This window comes from Nicotiana sylvestris, chromosome 2 (genome assembly GCF_000393655.2).
Source record: "Nicotiana sylvestris chromosome 2, ASM39365v2, whole genome shotgun sequence".
NCBI classification, from domain to species: Eukaryota; Viridiplantae; Streptophyta; class Magnoliopsida; order Solanales; family Solanaceae; genus Nicotiana; species Nicotiana sylvestris.
The window spans coordinates 213,637,271-213,651,712 of NC_091058.1; the positions used below are offsets into that span (position 1 = coordinate 213,637,271).

The window sequence follows — 14,442 nt, forward strand, 5'->3', positions numbered from 1 at the left end:
CTTGACCTTTACAATCCGATCCAGCCCAAAGGGACCCCAACCTAATGTGTAAACTGGAAGAGCTTATTGAATCTTGGGGGATACGCCTAATTTTATTTATCACTGTGTGGGCGAAATATCCTTAAGGACAGTGTCCTTCACACGCCTCAAGCTAATTCTTATTCTTCATAATTAGTTTTTCCAACAATCTTATCAACAAACTCTTCTACTATAACTAGGAGCAGAAACAACAAAAATTTATGAGAAGAAAACTCAGTACAAAATAAAAGGGAAGAAAAGTTTTAACTTTGTTCTTTTTTTTCTTCACACACAAAATGGACACAAGGAATCATATATTTGTAGTCCAAAAAATGGACATCAGATTGTTACCATACTAAAGGCCAACAACTTTAGAAAATTAAAGGCCATTAAAGGCATTGAAAGAAAACATTAGCCATTAAGGCTATTTAAGAATAGTATCAAATTTCAGTTACAAAATTATTATTATATTTGAAAATATATTCCAATTATATTCAATTTATTAGTATAATAAATACCCACCATTAACATAATATTAAAAGAATGAATTTAAACATCAATTTGAAAATTTCTATTTGAGTTATTATAATTATTTTCTAACACATCTAAGATCATCTAAGTCTCAATCAACATAAGAAATCTTATTGTTCTTGGCAAATTATTCTCACTTTTGGCAATTGATCATTCCTCTATATCCAAGTTGTAGGCAATCAAGCTTCCATCGACTACCAAATAGTAAATATTTCTCTTTCTATCTCTCTCTTTATTATCAATTTATCATTCTATTTCATATTTACTTAATTATTTAGCTATTTATCGAATCAATTGCACGTGCATAAATTTTATTATTTTATCCTAATATTCAAATTTTAGGTTAAATAGTTACTGTGTTACCTAGCTGATCGGATAGAAATATGTCTGTAAATAGCGGGAGAAGGAAAAATATATCAGAAAGGAAGAATTTTAAATGATATATAGAAACTCTTCTCGACTGCCTATGGTGAAATTGTAAATGTTAAATTATAGATTTAATCCTGTTATCCTGGCAGGAGACAGTTTAGTGAAAGAAACTTATTGTATTTTTTTAACTTAAGAGTTAAAAAAATTTCCCGCGTCATAAGGATATTTATAAATAATTAGTGGGTACTTTTTGCATTTTAAAAATAATTTCCAAACTTTGTGTCGATTGTTTGAGTTACCAAGAGTTTCTTGCCCATTCAAAATGGGAAAGGTTATTGTTTGAGGCTTGAAAATGAAGCTGAAGAGCAGGTGAACTGTTACTTGATTATTGGGCGTCATAAGTCATCCTGTTTTTTTTTTTTTATTAAAACAAGAAAAATAATTTTATTAATCAATTGTGAGTATAATTTTATTTGGTCTCTCGATTCTCCTTTCTAAATTGTTCTCCCTGATTTGAAGACTTAAGCAGCATATTTTTCGAATATAGAATGATGCGGACCTCCTTATAATGTATTTGATCTCCAAGAAAGTCAGACAATACTCCATGGTATTAACAATGCAAAAAGGTTTTAATGCATGCATTAGTTTGGTTCAAGACAAAATTGTCCTTCAAAATTTATGATTAATTAAAATATGCTACTATATTAAATCAAGTTTGAAATAATTCAAGAAAGTGAGAAATGAAATTATATCCCTAGTAAATAAATAAATACGTAGCATATTTTCTTTTTTATAAATAAATATTAAGTTATATACTACAATATATGTAGACAAACCAAATAATTTTTTAAAGCTTTTTTCATATAAAAAAATTCCTCAACATATGTTTCTTTTAAAAAGATAAATTGATGGACTGGTTATGAGGTTTTTTTTAAACAAACAATTAATTTAGAAATTATGCAATGTTTAAATACATCAAACCAAACAATGGATAAGAAATATGTCAGCATTAGTAATGCTAGCATAACTAATGCAAGCATAACTAATATATATACCAGCACTACTAATACACTATATTCAGCATTATTCTTATATACTCTACCAAACGACCCCTTAATATTTTGATCTCTTTAGAATATCTTAAACGTTTATGGGATTTTCCGAGATAGGCATATTCTATTCATGTGCCTAAATTGCAACATAATTGTTTTCAATATATAGCAAATTTATTTTATTTAAATCATCTCTCTTTTTCTTTTATTTGAAGGAAAATATTTAGACTGCAAAATTTGAAGACTTAAAATAAAAACAGAACTCATATGGCTATCTTAGAAATTATCTAGCATCAGTTGAACAAATATTTTCGATAATTTCACCACTATCTTAGATACCAAAAAACAAGAACAAATATTCATTCCATTATAAAAAAAATAATTTTCTTTGAGATATAGATTCACTTCAAACTTCAAGCTTAGATGAAATAAACCCACAAAAAAATCAGAATAAATAAACGAACAATAAAATTGTAAAAGTTTGAAAATTTCTAGATGATCAGGTATGAAATCGGCAGATAAAAGCTTTAGAACTTTGAGAATGAAGATGGGGCAACAATAGATGAAAAAATACGGTCGGGTTCGGATATTTTAGTATTAACCCGTTTGATATGAATGAAAAAACCAAGTGGCAACATTTAATTGGATATTTATTATACCTCAGATTTGTGTATGCACACGTGCTATAATTTTTGCACCGATTTCAACTTTTGTGTTAAAGTGGAACATAAAAAATATAATTGGAGGGTCAAAATGAAAGATATAAAATAAAATTGAAAGGTCAAAATGGAACAAGATTAAGATAAAGTACTAAAATGAAAAATAGGCCAAATTAAACGGGTTTTACATGTATTTGGCCTATTGCAAATATTGATCGCCAGATAGTTGCAGACACTAAAACGTGAATACCCAACACTACTATTTATGTGCAAATGGAGCCTACATAAATGATTTATTTATAATAACAAATCATATCGAACAAAAATGGATGAAAGATTTGGTCGCCAATAATATTTGTGTCCAGAAGCAAATTGGGGCTTCTTCCATTTGTTTATATTTACTGCATGTCTATCATTGTACGTAGATATATATTTTTATTGATAAGATATAGTCTTGTATCATATTGGATATTGCAAAATCTTTTGGTCCTACAGAAGTGCGTGAATCATGTTGAAACTTGACAAGAACTTGTTGCCTACAATATGGTTTTATAATAGCCTAACCTGTCTATATAAAGCTCATGCATATAGCAAAGATCAATATATAGCTTAATACTCCTATTGAAATGACAATGAAATCGCTTTTTCCTCTTATCCTGCTCGTTTCCCTTGCCCTGGTAAGTTTTCACAGATAATTAATTCTACGCCTCCTTTTTGGTTATTTATTACTCCTTCCGGTCTATAATAAATGACTTTTTAGCCTTTTTATTTTGGTCCAAAATAAGTAGTGATCATTTTGCATAATCAAGAAGAAAATTTTATTTTTCTAATATTTACCCTTATTACATATCCCAATGTGTCAAAGTAATTTAATTAAGAATAATTTAATGAATATTTTTTTGTTTAGAAATTCGTATTTTCTTAAGAGGTGTGCCAAAGACTATAAAATCACATATTATGGAACGATGGGAGTATTAGTTACTCTCTTGATACACTATCATGCACTTCTTTCTCAACTGGCTTGTCTTTCGAATTACAACGTCTTTTTATTTTAGATTTTATCAATTCAATTATATGTATAACGTATACTCTATCTCTTTTAATTTATGTGAACCTATTTGATTGGGCATAGAGATTTTCTAAAAAGATGTAAACTATTGAAATTTATGATTTTAAATATACCAAAATGTTTGTGTGGCTATAACATTATTGAAACATGTGATCCTTAAATATGTCAAATCATTTGTATGGTTTTAAGAGCTTTTTATCAAATATTATATTAAAATTCTAAAATTAAAAGAGTTTCATTAATAGAAATGGGTTCATGCTAAATCGAGAGGAGATAGATTCATGTAAAATTAAAACGGATGGAATAGTATATATTTTCGATTGTCTAAAAAGATTGCTTGCTTCTTGAGCATAACTAACATTTGCTTTTCGCACATTCCTTGCCGTTTAAACCATCTATCTAGTGAGGAGCTTAACTTATTTAAACGGATCATTCATTTGTCTTGGTGTATCGCTCGCGGGAAGGGTCCTTTTAAGTAGATGACTCGTCGAGCGGTCGGAGCGGGACTTCTTATCAGACGTGTAAAAATAGGAATAGATATTTTCTGCAAAGTACTCTTCAAAATGCACTAGAATTTTACGTAGAACTCCATGTGCCCACACTAAATATTTACGGAAAAATGACACTGTATAGCCAACGAAAAAATATCTAACATCTGTATATTTTTTGTATATAGATACATTCTATATATTATATACAAAAGTTATACAAATTTTATACACTTTTTTGGCTACCAAATATAAATAGTTTCTGCCACGGGGTAGAAGTGATAATAACCCAATATTTACATGCACAGTACCTACAAAGGTAGATCTAATATTAGAATTTTGTGAGCTCTTGATTTAGGGCGTTCTCAAGTGTCAATAAATGTGTTCTGAATATAGTCAATTTCTTGATACATATACAAGACTTTAGGCAAAATTATTTGGTTAAACTGAACTCATATATTAAATCATATAACCAAATCCCCACCCCCATGTACCAAATAATTGCACATTTCTGTGTATATAGATGATGTACTCGATCGTAAAGAAGTTCATATAGCATATATCCAATAGTGATCTTTTTATGGTCTCCCTTTCTTGGGTAGTACACAAGCAACAGTGATGCAAGAAAAGACCCCGGAGAATATTGGAGAGATGTGATGAAAAATGAGCCAATGCCTGAAGCAATCAAACATCTTATGCCTCGGCATTCAGTTTCTCTCTCAAAAGAGAAAACGGATTGTTACACATCATCTTCTGTTGGAGGTGAAGCCTTTGAACCAAGGCCTAATGTATCCGTCTACCACGATGACGCCAAGCTGAAAGAAGCTGAGAAATCAAAATTCTCGAAAGAGTTCGAGCCAAGGCCTAGTACAACTAGTTATCATGATGACACTGGTCTCAAACAAGAAAAGTCTTTTGCCGAAGAGTTTGAGCCAAGGCCTAGTTTAACTAGTTATCATGATGACGCTGGTCTCAAACAAGAAAAGTCTTTTGCCGAAGAGTTTGAGCCAAGGCCTAGTATAACTACTTATCTTGATGATGCTGGTCTCAAACAAGAAAAGTCGTTTGCCGAAGAGTTTGAGCCTAGGCCAAATGTTTCTGTGTATCATGATTGATATAGCATATAATAAGTATTGTGTGTCTTTTCGCTTTTGTGAATTTACCTTCTGTATGCCTCCTGATGTTAAGTGATTTATGAAATAAAGATTTGTAATCATACTTGATAAATTTATTATGTGTTCGAAGCAATGACCAATATGCTCGACTTCCTTTTAGTTGATTTGTTTCTGATATTTTGTGGGATTAATTTCACGAGTGGTCACTTAACTTTTGCTTTATTACATGAACGCCACTTTTTTTCTTAAAAAATCACTTAACTTTAGTATTACGAATATCAATGAGGATTAAATAATTACAGAATGCTGGTTTCACAAGGCTAATAGTAAATGAATAATTTATTTATTTATTTTTCTATGTTATAGAGTGCGCAGAATAACCAAGAAATATCTTAAGGATTTTTCAAGGAGAGAAATAGATAAGGAAATGCATCAATCAACAACTACAAAAAAATTGCTAAATTGTGGCGGTTTATAATGGGTGTTGAATTATGTCAAATTTCCATCCCACATCGGTGGGTTAAGGAGTTGGTGGGAAACTTTTCCCCTATAAAAGAAGGCTTAATGTTTAGGATTTAAATACACCTCTCATTTGCCTTCTCATCTGTTTAAGGCATTTGTATCTTCTCTCTTTAGTATTATTTCACTTGTATTTTTGGAGTGAAATAAAATATTGGTTGTGTCCGAGGAGTAGGCAAAATTAGCCGAACCTCGTAAATTCTGGTGTTCCCTTTATTGTTGTTTTATTGTCTTATTTATTATTTGGTGGCTGTCATAATTTTTGGTATAGTAGTTGTGACTTATTCACACTATATACATTTGGCTTCCGCAACAATTGGTATCAGAGCCAAGGTACTGTCTAAGTATGCTCTGTGGTTGCAGCATAGTCTGATCTTCCACATCAGAAAAGATTTATCTTGGTAACTGAGTCAAGGTTCTGTCTGAGTATGCTCTGTAGTTGCAGCTTAGTCTGATCTTCTACATCAGAAAGGAAATAATCTTGATTTGTGTCGTCAGCTATTAAATAATATTTGTGTCAAATATGGGAGACAATAAACAAGAAGAATCTACATCAAGTGTCAACAATACGTCATCATTGGCATCTTCGCTTATGACAAGAATTGTGTCAAATGCGAAATTTGCGGTAGAAATTTTTGACGGGTCCGGACATTTTGGGATGTGGCAAGGCGAGGTTCTAGATGTCCTTTTTCAACAAGGGCTAGATCTGGCCATTGAAGAAAAGAAACCAGATGTTATTGGAGAAGAAGATTGGAGAATTATCAACCGTGTTGCTTGCGGTACCATTCGATCCTACCTTGCTAGAGAGCAGAAATATCCATACACAAAGGAAACTTCTGCAAGTAAATTATGGAAAGCACTGGAGGATAAATTTTTGAAGAAAAATAGTCAAAATAAATTGTACATGAAGAAGAGACTGTTTCACTTCACCTATGTTCTTGGTACCACGATGAATGAACATATCACCAGTTTCAATAAGTTGGTCACAGATTTGCAAAATATGGATACAACTTATGATGATGGTGACTTGGCCTTGATGTTGTTGGCGTCACTTCCTGATGAGTACGAGCACCTTGAAACTACTCTACTCCATGGAAATGACGAAGTTTCTCTTAGAGAAGTTTGTTCGGCTTTGTACAGCTATGAACAAAGAAAGCGAGAAAAACAGAAGGGCGGAGAAGGAGAAGCACTATTTGTGAGGGGTCGTCCTCAAAGTCAAACGAGGACAAAGAAGGGAAGATCCAAGTCAAGATCCAGACCCAGCAAAGATGAATGTGCCTTTTGTCGAGAAAAAGGGCACTGGAAGAAAGACTGTCCGAAGTTGAAGAATAAGGCCAAACATAACAATGGAAAGGCCATTATGGATTCAAATGTAGCTGATTGTGATGATTCAGACTTCTCATTAGTTACAACAGAGTCATCAACATCATCAGACATATGGTTGATGGACTCGGCTTGTAGCTATCATATGTGTCCCAACAGGGACTGGTTCGTGGAATTTCAAGAAGGAGAATATGGAGTCGTCCACACAGCGGATAACAGCCCTCTTACCTCATATGGCATTGGTTCAATACGATTAAGGAACCATGATGGAATGATCAGAACATTAACAGATGTTCGATATGTACCGGATTTGAAGAAGAATCTCATCTCTGTGGGAGCCCTGGAATCAAAAGGGTTTAAAATCATTGCAGAAAATGGAGTGATGAGAGTATGTTCCGGTGCACTAGTGGTAATGAAGGCTAATCGGAAGAATAATAATATGTACCGCTATTGTGGCAGTACAGTTATTGGGACAGCGACAGTAACATCCAGTGACGACAAAGAGGCAGAAGCAACCAAGCTATGGCACATGCGCTTGGGACATGCTGGAGGAAAATCCTTGAAAACTCTATCAGATCAAGGATTGTTAAAAGGAGTCAAGGCTTGCAACTTGGAGTTTTGTGAGCATTGTGTTAAAGGGAAACAGACAAGGGTTAAATTTGGTACAACGATCCATAATACTAAAGGCATTTTGGATTATGTACACTCTGATGTTTGGGGTCCTTCCAAAACACCTTCATTGGGTGGGAAGCACTATTTTGTAACCTTTGTTGATGATTTTTCCCGAAGAGTATGGGTGTATACAATGAAGAGCAAAGATGAAGTGTTGGGAATTTTTCTCAAATGGAAGACGATGGTGGAGAATCAGACAGGCAGGAGAATCAAGTGTATTCGCACAGACAATGGAGGTGAATACAAAAATGATCATTTCAATAAGGTCTGTGAAAATGATGGCATCGTCCGACACTTCACTGTTAGACATACACCACAACAGAATGGAGTGGCAGAACGTATGAACCGGACCTTGCTGGAGAAGGTACGGTGTATGTTGTCCAATGCTGGCTTGGGCAAAGAATTTTGGGCTGAGGCAATTACATATGCATGCCACCTCATTAATCGTCTACCATCTGCTGCTATTGATGGCAAGACACCATTTGAAAAATGGTACGGAAAACCTGCTGTAGATTATAACTCTTTGCACGTGTTTGGCTCAACTGCATATTATCATGTGACGGAGTCAAAATTGGATCCAAGGGCAAAGAAGGCTATTTTTATGGGAATTACTTCTGGAGTCAAAGGATATCGCTTATGGTGTCCTATGACAAAGAAAGTAATATTCAGCAGAGATGTTACCTTTGATGAATCTGCTATGGTAAATAAGGTAACAAAAGACACCAAACAAAATAAAGGTGCTTCTAAGCAGGTGGAGTTTGAGGGAAAATTTATTTTTCCTACACAAGAAGCAGATGAGGAAACAAATGAAGATTACCCTCTGGAAGGAGAGCCAGTAGAGGAGATTCCAACTCAGGAACCTCAACAACAACTTGAATCAATAGCAACCAGCAGGCCAAAAAGAACAATAACGAAACCTGTTCGTCTCATAGAGACGGTTGCTTGTGCAACCTCAATTGTAGCTGATGATGTTCCTACTACTTATAAAGACGCTGTCCAAAGTTCAGAAGAAGATAAGTGGAGGATTGCCATGAATGATGAAATACAGTCCCTTCATCAGAATCATACATGGAGATTGGCCAATCTCCCGAAGGGAAAGAAAGCAATTGGGTGCAAATGGGTATTTGCAAAGAAGGAAGGATTTCCTAACCAAGTAGATGTTCGCTACAAAGCAAGATTGGTGGCCAAAGGATATGCTCAAAAGGAGGGAATTGATTACAATGAAGTGTTTTCTCCAGTTGTAAAACATTCCTCCATTAGAATTATGTTGGCTTTGGTAGCACAATTGGATTTGGAACTAGTTCAGATGGATGTAAAAACTGCGTTTTTACATGGAAACTTGGAGGAGGAAATCTACATGACTCAGCCAGAAGGATTCAAAGTTGCTGGAAAAGAAAATATGGTGTGCAAACTTGAAAAATCGTTGTACGGATTGAAACAATCTTCTAGACAATGGTACAAGCGATTTGACGAGTTTATGTTGCGGCAAGGGTACAAGAGAAGCAAATACGATCATTGTGTGTATTTGCACAAGCTTAAAGATGGTTCCTTTGTATATCTTCTCCTATATGTTGATGATATGTTGATAGCTTCCAAGAATTTGGAAGAAATTGATAAGTTGAAGATTCAACTGAAGAAGGAGTTCGAGATGAAGGATTTGGGTGAGGCAAAGAAAATTCTTGGCATGGAGATAATTAGAGATAGACGTTCAAAGAAACTCTGTTTATCTCAAAAGGAATATTTGAAGAGAGTACTTCAACGTTTTGGCATAGATGACAAGACTAAGCCAGTTAGTACTCCACTTGCTTCCCATTTTAAGCTAAGTACTACTATGTCGCCAATGGATGAAGTTGAACGAAAGTATATGTCAAAGGTACCATACGCAAATGCTGTTGGTAGCTTGATGTATGCAATGGTTTGCACAAGGCCTGACATTTCACAAGCTGTTGGAGTTATTAGCAGATATATGCACAATCCAGGGAAGGAGCATTGGCAAGCTGTGAAGTGGATTCTACGGTATATTCATAATACTGTAGATGTCGGGTTAGTTTTTGAGCAGGAAGACAATCAGTCTGTAGTTGGATATTGTGACTCAGATTTTGCGGGTGATCTGGACAAACGAAGATCAACTACTGGTTATGTGTTTACTTTTGCAAAGGCACCAGTTAGTTGGAAGTCTACTTTGCAGTCAACAGTTGCTTTGTCTACAACAGAGGCAGAGTACATGGCTATTACAGAGGCTGTGAAGGAGGCAATTTGGCTTCAAGGATTGCTAAAGGAGCTTGGTGTTGAACAAAAAGGTATCACAATTTTTTGTGATAGTCAAAGTGCTATTCAATTAGCGAAGAACCAAGTTTATCATGCAAGGACGAAGCACATTGATGTTCGGTATCATTTTGTACGAGAAATCATAGAAGAAGGTGGAGTCACGATGAAGAAAATTCATACTACGGAGAATCCTGCTGATATGCTGACAAAGGTGGTGACTGCGGTCAAGTTTCAACATTGTTTGGATTTGATCAACATTGTTGAACACTGAAGATTGAAGATGAAGACACAACCAAAATTTGTTACCGAGAGAAAATTGAAGATGTGGAATTTTGCCAAGGTGGAGATTTGTTGAATTATGTCAAATTTCCATCCCACATCGGTGGGTTAAGGAGTTGGTGGGAAACTTTTCCCCTATAAAAGAAGGCTTAATGTTTAGGATTTAAATACACCTCTCATTTGCCTTCTCATCTGTTTAAGGCATTTGTATCTTCTCTCTTTAGTATTATTTCACTTGTATTTTTGGAGTGAAATAAAATATTGGTTGTGTCCGAGGAGTAGGCAAAATTAGCCGAACCTCGTAAATTCTGGTGTTCCCTTTATTGTTGTTTTATTGTCTTATTTATTATTTGGTGGCTGTCATAATTTTTGGTATAGTAGTTGTGACTTATTCACACTATATACATTTGGCTTCCGCAACAATTGGTATCAGAGCCAAGGTACTGTCTAAGTATGCTCTGTGGTTGCAGCATAGTCTGATCTTCCACATCAGAAAAGATTTATCTTGGTAACTGAGTCAAGGTTCTGTCTGAGTATGCTCTGTGGTTGCAGCTTAGTCTGATCTTCCACACCAGAAAGGAATTTTTTTATGGCGATTTTTTTGTGAAGATTTTTTGTAACCTCCACAATAATGTTAAATAAAGTTACTATAAGGTACAATCAATAGTACAACGCTTTAACTTTTAGACAATTAAAAGTTATAATTTTTTTTATCAAAATACATATTTTTACCTCACTAGATGTAAATAATCAAGAAAATTAAGATTTTGTTGAACAAATATGGCTATCTTAGAAATGATCTAGCATTAGTTGAACAAATATTTTCGATATTTCACCACTATCTTAGATACAAAAAAAACAATATCGCAAATACTGATCGCCAGATATTTGCAGACACTAAAACGTGAATACGCATCAGCATTGTTTATGAGCAAATGGAGCCTACTTGAATAATTTATTTATAACAAACCATATCAAACAGAAATGGATGAAAGATTTGGTCGTCAATAATATTTGTGTCAAAGAAGCAAATTGGGCCTCCTTCCATTTGTTTATATTTACTGCATGTCAATCATTGTAAGTAGATGTTGCTCTCAAATGCACACGTAAGTATACGTGGTCGTACAAATAATAAAATGATAAGTCGAGTGTCGAACCCACAGAGACTTATATCAACTACTCACTAACACACCAATATTGTTATTCCGTCAAGCTAAATTCGAGTTCAAGAGTTTAATTATGCTAAACTACAATTCTAAGTAATAACTAAATTATCAAGCAGTAGAATGGTTGTTATGTATTCAATAGAAACAACTATTCCAAGGTTGTGATCGATTCACCAATTCTATTGTGTTCTAGTTAACTCTTCCTCTCATACAATTCACTCATGGTTGCTAATTAATCGATAATTGCTCTCATAGTCTTCTCCCGAAGTACTACTCGCCTATTCAAAATAGATTAATGCCTATATTCCTATGAAATCAATCTATTAAGAACGTATTAAGATTACGATGTTTAATTAAACACGGTGACTAGGTATATTCTTATCCCAACCAAAAATCCTCCCCCCAAAGGTTAAGATCATGATCTCTTCAATTCTTCTCTAATCTAAATATGGCTTTCCCAAGCATAGCATAGATAGTAAATAGAACCTAACTGCTGGCCAGACAATTAAGTAATTAATCACAAAATTGAAGAAACAATCATATATTAGTGAATTATAGTCGAGGTTAAGTCAACGTTAAACAACAATATTCATGGCTAAATCACAACCCCAGAACAATGGGGTTTTAGCCACTCATAATACTAGCAACAATTACATAAGGTTTGAATAATTGAAAATACTAGAAAAGATAAAGAAATCTGAGATGTTCTTGCTCCCGGATGTTTCTTGTGTGTATTTTTCCTCCAAAGTGGCGTCTCTAGTTCTAAGTTCTGTCCAAAACCCTCAAAATAGCGTTTATATATATATTTATACCAAGTAGGGTCGGGCCCAGACGAAACACCCTTTCCTGCGCGAAATATGACTCCGGCTCTGTGAAATTTGTATAGGCGCGCCGCACCTTGCACCGCGCGCTGCGGCGCACTAGTGGAGATTATCAACAGCCTTACATTTTTCTTGTCAAGCCAGTTTTTACACTGTTGTGCCGCACCCTGCGGCGTCCCATGCAGCGCGGTAGTGAGTATTTGCGAAAATGCAAAACATGAAAGTTGTAGCCAGTAGCTTTTAAAATAGCATTCCAACGATATATTGTGGAGCCCATACGAAGTTCTAAGCGAAATGTTATGTGCATTTTACTAGACAATGCATCGACGATTCTTCGTTTCGTTCTTAACTATCATCCGTTGATCCCCGAGCACGATCCCGACTTAATTCCTTGGGCTTTTATTCAGACTTCAAAGCTCCAAATCACTTGAGTTCATTCCATAACGCCTACATATATCGGAATCACTCCTACAAGGCATAAAACACATATTTAGTGCAAAACACTAGCGATTAAAGCTCAAACTCAATTAAAGTGCAGTAAATTAGAGTGTAATAAGCGACTAAAATACACAATTATAGTCAATCATCAACACCCCACACTTAAACCATTGCTCGTCCTTGAGCAAACAAACTACACTTTATATAGACACGGCCTTTTTAAACAATTCTCCTAGCTCATCACACAAAGAATATTTAAAATAGACTAAGCACAAGAGTGTAACATCTTCACCTCAAGATTTGACTCACAAGTACCACGCATTATTCGCAACTCACCCACTTACTCTAATATAGAGGTCACTGACATTACCTTTTCCTTCATGAATCAAGTGCCCTCACACAACAAAAGAGAGTAGTTCCACACACAATATAATTTAAGAACAATTAGGAACTCAAGATAGAAAGAATTCACTCACTCTCAGAAATAACATTCATATGCCACAAAAGATGCACCATAGGCTTGCCCGTAGTGTACTACTCTACTAATCGAGCTCATTCAGTCTAGGATTAAGTAGGACTTTATTTGGTTGTAATGTAGGTTGCGGCTCGGGTAGGATACATTTAGATATAATAGTAACTACATCTCCCTAAGCACTTTAATACATACACTTTAACATTTAAAACCCACACTTATGTAAAATTTTAACTCCACCTTCACATCAACATATATTAACTCCCCACTTCTTTAAGCACAATTATATCAAGAGTCACCACTATTAAATAATATTTTTCACAGTAATACAACTAACTGTCCACTCCCCCTTTTCCTCTAACCGTGGGGTCAAAAATTGGGTATACGACATTGGGAGGACAGCTCTATTCCCTTTCGAGAATTGGGTTTGGAAGTTGAAGAGTCGCCACCTAATGATTATAGTGCATTAGGACACTTTAAGAAGGGTTTGAGATGAAGAGACCAGAGATTAGGGTAAGGGCTAGAAATTATCCCGAGGGGAAGGTGTTAGGCACCCCTCAAGATCCACTAGTGTGCTTTCCGGCCATGTTGCAATTGTGACTTTAAGAAGACAAGTAAGAGAACAAGTAAAGGGATTCACATAGCTTAGCAAACAAGCTTAAGAGTTGAAGAAATAGAGTGTTTAGAAAATTAGTCTTAAAAGAAAACTTTAAAAAAAGTTAACAAGTAAAGGGAAAGGGGGTCCTAGGTTTATTGATAATATGGATCACGTCAATGCAATATCCAGCAATCACTCCTCGAAAGAGGGGTCGCACATGATATTAACGCACCGGTCATCATATCCATATTCTACCCTTCCCACCCCGTCAAGGTATTAAACGTGATTAGTCTCATTTACTTATTGCATGCTAATACTTGTCCCGACCTATTAGTCCTAGGGTATTAGGACTTCTAATCCTAAAAGGGGAGGAGAAAAGGGATAGAGGCATATATGGAGTTTCAAAAGGATAAAAAGACTAGGGCGTCAATCAAAATAAGTAGCAAGTAATGGGGAATAAACAAACATACAAAGGCTTCACATAACCCCTTTTGAATCACATAACAACTAGTTTAGCATGACTTGCATGTACTGATTTGGTCTTTAAAGTTAAGAAATTAAGAGGCGGAAGAATCGGTTTAACAT

General features: G+C 34.9%; 1 protein-coding gene across 1 annotated transcript; it reads left to right on the forward strand.

Moving 5' to 3' along the window:
• Positions 1-3,202: 3,202 nt before the first annotated feature.
• LOC104214864 (organ-specific protein P4-like) lies at positions 3,203-5,460 on the forward strand. Its single transcript, XM_009764590.2, has 2 exons — positions 3,203-3,306; positions 4,789-5,460. Exons 1-2 carry the CDS (start codon positions 3,256-3,258, stop codon positions 5,299-5,301), a joined length of 564 nt encoding a protein of 187 aa, XP_009762892.1. The 5' UTR covers positions 3,203-3,255; the 3' UTR covers positions 5,302-5,460.
• The last annotated feature ends 8,982 nt before the right edge of the window (positions 5,461-14,442 follow it).